The 9,093-nt window shown below is 40.5% G+C and overlaps 1 protein-coding gene across 1 annotated transcript in view; it reads right to left on the bottom strand.

Moving 5' to 3' along the window:
- MCHR2 (melanin concentrating hormone receptor 2) overlaps positions 1 to 9,093 on the bottom strand; it is a 27,544-nt gene that overhangs the window by 6,930 nt on the left and 11,521 nt on the right. Inside the window, 2 exon segments of the mRNA XM_019473535.1 lie at positions 1,166 to 1,286; positions 1,289 to 1,356. Coding sequence (XP_019329080.1) covers positions 1,166 to 1,286; positions 1,289 to 1,356 — 189 coding nt within the window.

Consider the following 9,093-nt stretch of genomic DNA (forward strand, 5'->3'; position numbering starts at 1 on the left):
GGGGCTCTGAGCAACCTGATCTAGTTGAAGATGTCCCTGCTTATTGCAGGGAGGTTGGACTAGATGACCTTTAGAGGTCCCTTCCAACCCAAACTATTCTATGTTTCTATGATTCTTTGTTTCTATGATTTTTTCTCTTTTTCTGGTGCTCTGGAGTTAGACAATTCCATTAAAAATCTGGTTGCAATTCAATTGGGGGGGGAGGAGAGGGAAGGGCAGCTGGAACAAAAAAGGCTCAAATAGATACTCTTTTAGTCTTTGTTTACAGTAACAAGTAGTACAAATGAGTAGTGAAAATCTGTAGAGTGAAGTACTTGGTGGTTAGGACATGACACATTATACTCAAGTTAGGGGGTTTAACTTTGAATTTTCTCTAATTGGATCCTGTGGATTGAGGACTGAGTACACAACAGTGGTTGGAGTCCATTCATTGTCTTCCAGGAGCACTTTTTCCAGTCTGATTTCACCTGAAAAGAATACAGATCATGTGCTCTGAGACTGCTAAATAATGTGAACTCAAGTATGGTAATTAGACACAATTGGGATACTCACTCCAAAAATACCTTCCTTATCCAAATGAACATGCTAATATAAAAACACCCAGTATCAGCCAAAATTTGCTGTCTGTTATGTAAGGTTTTAAAAATTTTCTTTTATGTCCCTTGCTAGTCATCACGCAACAAGCTAACTTGAATTCAACAAATAAGTAGGAATCTGCTTGGCCATAAGGTACTGGAAAGTCATGTATGCAATTTGAGGAGTGTTTAATCTCTTCTGTGATCTATATCTTCCAAACATGACAGTCTGCCGGGTCAGAAAGGGCAATGAGATCCCATTGTTACCCAAATGCAGCAAGAGAAGATAAGGAGAAACAGAAATCCTTCACTGTTACATTTGCTACGTGGGAGCTGTCTTGCTGAACTTGATCATGCTGTGGCTACTGCTATATTGCCAATGCAATCTGAGATGCAATGATCTGAATGATACAAGGCTCAGCTTCAGCTTTTAATTCTATTCCATCCATCCATCCATCCATCCATCCATCCATCCACCCATCCATCCATCCATCCATCCATCCGTCTGCCTGTCAGGGATGTCAAAGACAAAATGGGTGGTATCGTCAACACCAGCTGAAGACATGATCCCCCGAGCTTTGAAAGCTTACCAGAGAACATCATCAGGTGAGGTTAGATCAAAAGCGCAACTTTCCAAACCATCTTTGAACTTTATTACTTTTGAGTAGACCCATACAGGGAACATCAGAATAAGTGATGCCACCCATAAACATTGACTTGAATTGCCTTTGATCTTGTTCTCAGGTGGGTTAGGTGAAATGGCTGGACAAGAGCAAGGTACCTATAAAAGCAGGTAACATAGCAATATAATAGAAAAACAATAAAATATTTAGGTTAATATTGACTGCAAAATAAAAATTCTAATAATAGCCATTGCAAGGGAGAGAAACTGCATTTTTTAAAAGTTGTCTAGTACAACATGCCAGAATGGCTTTTATTCAAGCAATTCCCTTAACATTCAACAAGTGTTGTTACAACTGCTCATGCTTTTGGTCACAACATTATTTAATGAATATGATAAGAGTTTTTAATAAATTATAGTAGACTAGCATGTAGGAGATAGAATTTAAAAACTCAGACATACAAGAAGCAAGCAGAGATGAAATCTGAGGTGAAGTTAATTCTGGAAAAGGACTGGAGATAATTTAATACAGGCAAGACTGCTATTTAAAAAAAAATAGAACTTTCTGATATATTTTAGCTCTAGGAGTGCTCAAGTCTGTTATAGTTGTAATTTAAATGTTTAGTCTTCACATAACTGAAGATACAACTGAAAGACTTCACTACCTTAGAAGTAATCTTCAGTTAGCAGTGGCTTATGATACAAAACAAATTCAACTTCTTTTTCATGACCTTCACATTTTGTAAAACATTGGGGTGAACTTTAATCTATCAGATCAAAATGGATTAAAGTGGTCAATGTTTGAGTTGAAAGCAGAATATTAAATGCAAGAATTCACATGTCATAAAAAAGAAGGGGAAGTTAAAGCGGGGTGTATTTTCCCTCTTTTTTTCTCAGGAGCGAGTAGGGTAAGTACAAAGTCCACTGCATTTGGTACACCTTTTCATTTCCAGATGAGATCAGACTACCTACTGACATGACCACTGATTCACAGCCTAACAACTTGTTTGGGAAGAATAGTGTCAGATCACCTTAGAATAAATTCAATGAAGGTAAAGAAACCTGACAATGAATTTCATCCTTTTTCTTTCCATCCTTTGTACATGCAGAATCTGGCATACTGGGACCAGCCGTAGGCCTGGCCAAAAGGTACTCGGTGCAGACAGTATGCAACAAAGGCTGAAAATTTCCATTGCCCTGGGTCTTGGTACCACTTTGTGGCTATCAAACTCACTGCGCTCTGTAAAGCAGTTTGAAGGAAGCTGCAGGACTGCCCTGTGATGGCTTTGAGGTGATATAACCACATGAGACAACCAGAAACCAGCACCAAGCAACCTCACTTTGGTGCTCCACAGGCAAGCTGCTGCAGATACAGCTCTCATCAGTGGGAGATGATGAGATCCCACCAGATCCCACCCTCCCACCAGAGGGATGATTCTCATCATGTTGCTGCCAGCTTAAGGATATGATCAGTTACGATCCCCTCTGATACGTGATGAGAGGTCTACCACTGAGATCCTAACCCTGCTAGTGGTGGCTGTACCCATTGCCACCTAGACTGTGGGTGACGGAGGCTTATGCTTCTGTCTTGGCCCCATGTCCACCAACTCACTCCCTGTGACAGGGAAAAGGGCAGGTGGAAGAACCCAACCTCTGGCAGCAGGACCTGGTGTATGGGTGAGGAACTATAACACTGAAGAGAAATGGGTGAGGTGAAACTTACGGAGAAAACAGTTCATCCCTTTATCAATTCATAATTCTTAAATTAATAACAAATGATACAGCTAAATGAAAGCTCCTGAATGTCAAAGTTTTACACAAAAAAAGGAGAGAGAAAGTTTGGGGGCATTTTTTTTGGTAGAAAACATTTATTTTATGACCAGCCTCTACAAAATGGATCAAAAATTTGATTCTGTCCTTTTCAGCTATATCACACATGCCTTTTTTTGTGCATAATGCTGGAAGAGTTTTGGGTAGTAGCAGTGAAACACATCTCTCTTGTGGGAGTTAGATTGACTAGTTCCTTTTAAAAAGACTGAAAACTCTGAATCATAGTCACAGAATTTTTTTGAAACTGTAATTTTCTGAAGTTAACTGAAAATGAATGATTTACTAGCTGCTATGAGAAAGACAAATTATATAGGAATTTAAACAACACTTGAAAATCATTTTCTTAATGATTGGCTATTAGCAGCTTCTCTACCAAATTCCATCCTGTTGACTTCATGTCAGACTATTTAAAACTTGTACAAGTTGAAACGATAAAACTGAGAAATGTTTAAATAATGGTGAAATTTTCACTGAATTTTAGTGCTTGTAGAGCAGAAAAAAATGAAAGCCCAACAAAACAAGACAGTCCAAGCTAGTGTAATATGAATGTTAAGATGGTTTCTGGTACTGCCTAAGAAGGTACCCTTTTTCTAAAGGGTTATCATCTACACGTGGAATCCCACAGCACTTGTGCTCAGTTAATTAAGAAAGCTGATTTGGAAAGTGCATCATTCTTGCAGAAGACTTTTTTCCCCCAGAAAGTAGTATTTTTGGTGTGTTCTGAACAAGGGCCATTAGAGATTAATTCTCCATTGCTCTCAAGCTATACCTTAGCTAGAAATGAAAAACTCTCTCTCAATGAGTGAAATATTTATGTTGTTCACAGATCAAGTGAGAAAAATGCAGAAAAAAACATAGTAAAAGCCTGCAAGGAACAGTCTTCATAATAATGTGATTCCTTCTTAAAGGCACTTCATGAAAGAAAAACAGGTGTAGATATCTATTAGGTTGATTAAATTATTAGAAATAAAGGAACAGAGTTTGGTGGAGTTATTCTAGATTTACACTGTTAAAAACACAAGAAGCCAGATAGGTGTATATACACCAACTGCAATGTGTGCAAATTGAACATTGCATTTTGCTTTCAGATACCCTGGTATGCATCTAGATTTACTCTACTAAAACCAGGAATGCTACTGTGAATTTTCTTCAATGCAGCTGAGAGCAGAAGCTTAGTAAGTGACTGTCTGGAATGTGTTCTCCAGGCTGAAACCTCAAGTTTAATTAGACTGTGGATTAAATAGGCCAGTACTGGTACCAGTAAATAACCAGAATATCATTAACTGCACAGCAGTAACTTTCAATACCTGTCATTCCTTTGCTGTGTTGCTGTATCTGTATTAATACATAGCCATACTTGTACATTTTACACAATGTAAATATCTGATACAAATCAGAACATCCTTGTTTGTAGGTGCTGGCAACATGTTGCCTGCAGGACCTTGGAATGTTGCTCGAGGTCCTGTACTAGTTTTTCACAGGTCAGGTTCACCAGCCTGTCAGAACAAGGTGCCTGCAACACCTCAGTTGCTTGGTATTATTGTCTTTGGGCCAATGAAGATCAGGAACCAGTGCATAAGATCAAGAAAGTTTCATATTTCATGTGATAATAAATTATTTTCTGTCTTGCTTGAATATGAGTATGAAAGAGATTTCTTTCATTATTCAAGCTTTGCAATAACCAAGTTCTTTTCACTAAATAAGGTTAAAGTAACAGCCATTAGCGCTAGAATCGGCAAAAGGCTTTTCTGGCATATGATATCTAAAAAAACTATGTCTAATTTCATGCAGTTATTCTCAGTCCTCATGATGGTGACAGAAAGAACAGAAATCCTCTACATTTGCAATGGTAGAAATGCTTTGTACCATTCTTGGTGCAGCTACCTCTCCTATTTCACTGGCTGCCTCATGGAAATAGCTTTCTGACACTGATATGCAAAAGGCTTTTCTGGCATATGATATCTAAAAAAACTATGTCTAATTTCATGCAGTTATTCTCAGTCCTCATGATGGTGACAGAAAGAACAGAAATCCTCTACATTTGCAATGGTAGAAATGCTTTGTACCATTCTTGGTGCAGCTACCTCTCCTATTTCACTGGCTGCCTCATGGAAATAGCTTTCTGACACTGATATTGCTTACAGGATCACTGTAATTGAGAGTAATTTACAGGCTTCTCAAGTTCTTAAAACTTGTGATTACTCCCGCTTTACACAAAATTTGACCTCTTAGTCTCCATGTAAGCACAGTATACTATGAATGCTTTGAGCTTGCTTTCATTTTTCAAGTGGTGCAAACAACGTCATCAAGCAAAGTAAGGAAGCAATACTGCGAGTCTTTTTTAAAATCGGCAGCAGAGATGTTTCCACAGAATGAATACTGAAGAAAGTTGCAATGGACATTACAACAAAAATCAGTGAATAAACTGTGAATTAAAGGAAGTATTTGTGAGAAAATGAAAGTGTGTAAGATGGAAATAGGGTGCATGGGGGAAGCACAGAAAAGTGACATTAGTAGCTGACATGGAGTAAGAAGTACACCTAACCAGGCACCCTTCTTCCTGCAGCCTGTAAGGAAGGTGACAGGACGTGATTTTCCATCCTTTGCTGTGCTCTCCATGCACCCCACGAGTCACCTCTTAGACATGCCTGCTGCCTGCTGTTAATGAGAGACTGAACTTTATCTCGTGCTTACAGTTGGGTGATACAAAAACACCTTAATGCTTTCATATGCTTCCCCTTAGCAGGAAGGTTTCCATGAGATCTCCCTTTTGTTTCGAGCTACTTAAGCTCACAAGGTACCTAATCACAAAAACATTGGTTATTTCTAATTAGCTCTTTCATTAAAAACTGTGTATTGCACAAAGGTTTTTAAGACAGGTTCACATTTGGATTTATTACCAGGGTCTGTAGCGGATGGCAAATAGTTACTTTAAGGGAAAAATCAAAGTGAAAAGAGAGAGTGTGGAAAGGTAAAGCTGTCCTGAGTGGCCAGCTGGGAAGAGAAGCAATGGGGGGGTCTCCAGACAAGCATCCTTCTCTGGGTCTCTTCTCCAGTGCCATACGTGGTTCCCCCATAATGTTTTTTTCCACAGTATCAACACAGTTTTCATCAGGACCCACTTCTTACCAGTTGCTCCTGCCTATGAAGCTGTTGGTGTTGCTGAGAGCATGCTTTGCTGAGGCTGCACGCTGACTTGCTGTTAAGTTTGGGGCAGGCATGTTTTTGGGTCCACTAATGTCAACCAGAAGCTTTGACCACAGGGTAGGAAAAGGGAGGGGAAGAAGGGATGATTCTCACGCTGGTGGCAGTCACTTCCCATGAGAACCCACCGTAACAAAGCGGTCGGGTTTGCAGGAGCAGGGCCGGGAGGATAACAGCGCAAGATCCACAGCGTGGGAACAAGGGGAAAGTGCTGCCCCAGAGGCTCTGGGAAAGGCTGCTGCCGCAGCTTGGGTGACTGGGCGCAGAGCTGCCAGCAGAAAGCCAGCTACAGAGCTTCAGAGAGAGGGCTGTTAGCAATGCAAAAGGCTGAGGCTCTTAAGGCACCGTGTGATGTGTGGCTTGACGGATGATACTGCCTTTGCTAAAAGAACCAGAGCCCAGCGCAGCTCAGGACTTATCAACAGTGAATGTAACTCATTTTGACAGCAGCTGCAGTCTAGTGGTTATCAGACTAATGTAGTCTGTAATAAAACTAACTGTGTTAATGGGCACTGAAGATCATTAAGGGAAGGAATGGCATGTGTAAAGGAACCCCCTCAGCCTGGGATGGGTACGGAATCCACACCCTCCAGCTCCAGAGGTGCCCACCACTGCTTATGGGCTGGCTGACGCTGGTTCCTTTTGCTGTGTAGACATTCTCTTCCTGGATACACAGCTGAGTTTCCATAGGATTCTCACAAAAGTAAACGGCAGGTTACTAATGATGCAGGTGAGGGTACTAAAATCTGGCCTGTATATATCTGTATTTCCCTGTGTATTGTAAAATGACTTTTCACACTTTCTGTATCAATTATTTTGCTGGACATTTTCATATACTGATATGTGACTTTAAAGGATAATTTCCCTGGGTTTCTAATTCTCATTTTTAACAATTATCTGAGCAAAAGAAAAAAAGTTATTTAATGAACTGAAAGATGAAAAGGAAATCATTAGACTGAATGGAATGAAAACACCACCAGAAATTCAATTCAATGAAAATGTAAATGATTCTTTCTCTTGATAGAACTCAAACTTATTCCAGCCTGACGGTATTCTGACTTACCCTTCCCCAAACAATACGAAATTAATCTCACCCTAAACACTTATCAAGCAGCTTTTGTCTCCATTCTTTTGCAGCGGTAGGTTTCTATTGGTTGTTTCAGTTTGGATGTAATTTTCAATCTTGCCTATTGTCTGATGATAAATTTGTGAAATGAAACATGAGTGGTGCATTTGGGAAAACATGCTGTTTTGAAAATATGGGCTAATTTCCACTTCAAACAGAGAGTGGAACTTAAAGGCAGACATGCGCCCTCATCTGACAAAGTAATTACCAGTAATAAAAGTGTCTTTTGTTGGGAAAAGTCTGAAGAATACTTACCTGAAACAAATAATAACGGGAGTGTCTGAGCTGCGTCTCTGACACAGAGAGCTGGAGAAGGAGGCAGAGATGGAGACTGCAGAGGTCTCAAAAAGTACAAGGCACCACATATGTGGTGCCTGTTACCCATGCCTATTGCCGCATTTCTTTTTGCCTTTCTGCCAAACTTGCTGTTACAATGCTGCCTGGAGGAACATTTATGAGACCAACCATCACCAAAGGTACGTGGTACAATTATGAAAGCCAAGGTGACACTTTGAAAGAGAAAGTATTTCATGGGAGCATGTGCTCCTAGTTAATGTTGTAGCTAACTGCATGTCATCTTGCCTGATTTCTAGCAAAGCCATAGACACATGGTCATACTTCTGTCATGCATATAGGACAAGTAGAGGGGAAACATGTCTTAGAGCTTGGATTTTCCCTCGCTTTTTTTCTTCCTGCCTCTGGACATATCTTAACTTACCATATTTGACATCCTATGGTCTAACATTATTACTATGTATTGCATATTGTCACAATATAGTATACTGACACTATTATTATCATTAATATCACTAATTAGCATCAGTCACCCAATTAATGTTAATTATTATTTTATTATCTGTATTGGCTTAAAATGTACTGCTGTTAGGATTGCTCCAAGAGGCAGCAAAGTGTACTATGTTCAACGTCAAATGATGGGCTGCTCAGGAGACTGAGCTTTTAAAAGGCTTTTACCTTTTCCTCTGGCTGGGGTGTTTGTGACTGCATGTGAAGTGAAGCAAGGAATAACAGAAAAAGAAGCATGAAGAATGAGTAAATGGATTAGTCCATGGCAAATCAGGTGGTTCTGGTTTTAAATAACTGAAAGCCCATAACTTTCATAGAGATATGGCCCCACCCTACCAGTGATACTGCCTTGGTAAATATTTCTTAGAGCAACATTACAACAATGGGCAAACTAGGAACACATTTTCTCATGCCTGTCAGGCTCGGCTGCTGCAAACACTTGGAACACCTGCCTGTTTCTTCTCAGCCGTCACGGAGCTGCTTACTCCAGATTTATCTTCCCAGCTTCACCTCTCCATTTATGTGCCTGAAGCCTTAAGAGGATAGGCTATTGTCCTAGTTTCAGCTGGGATAGAGTTACTTTTCTTCCTAGTAGCTGGTACAGTGCTGTGCTTTGGATTTACGATGAGAATAATGTTGATAACACACCGATGGTTTAGTTGTTGCTAAGTAGTGCTTACACTAGTCAAGGACTTTTCAGCTTCCCATGCTCTACCGACTGAGAAGGCTGGAGGTGCACAAGAAGCTGGGAGGGGGCACAGCCAGGACAGCTGACCCAAACTGGCCCAAGGGACATTCCATACCATGTGGCTGGAGGTCAAGAAGCTGGGAGGGGGCACAGCCAGGACGACCCAAACTGGCCCAAGGGAGGGGGCGGACAGCTGACCCAAACTGGCCCAAGGGACATTCCATACCATGTGACGTCTGACGTC

Source organism: Aptenodytes forsteri, unplaced genomic scaffold (assembly GCF_000699145.1).
Source record: "Aptenodytes forsteri isolate BGI_AS27 unplaced genomic scaffold, ASM69914v1 Scaffold171, whole genome shotgun sequence".
NCBI classification, from domain to species: domain Eukaryota; kingdom Metazoa; phylum Chordata; class Aves; order Sphenisciformes; family Spheniscidae; genus Aptenodytes; species Aptenodytes forsteri.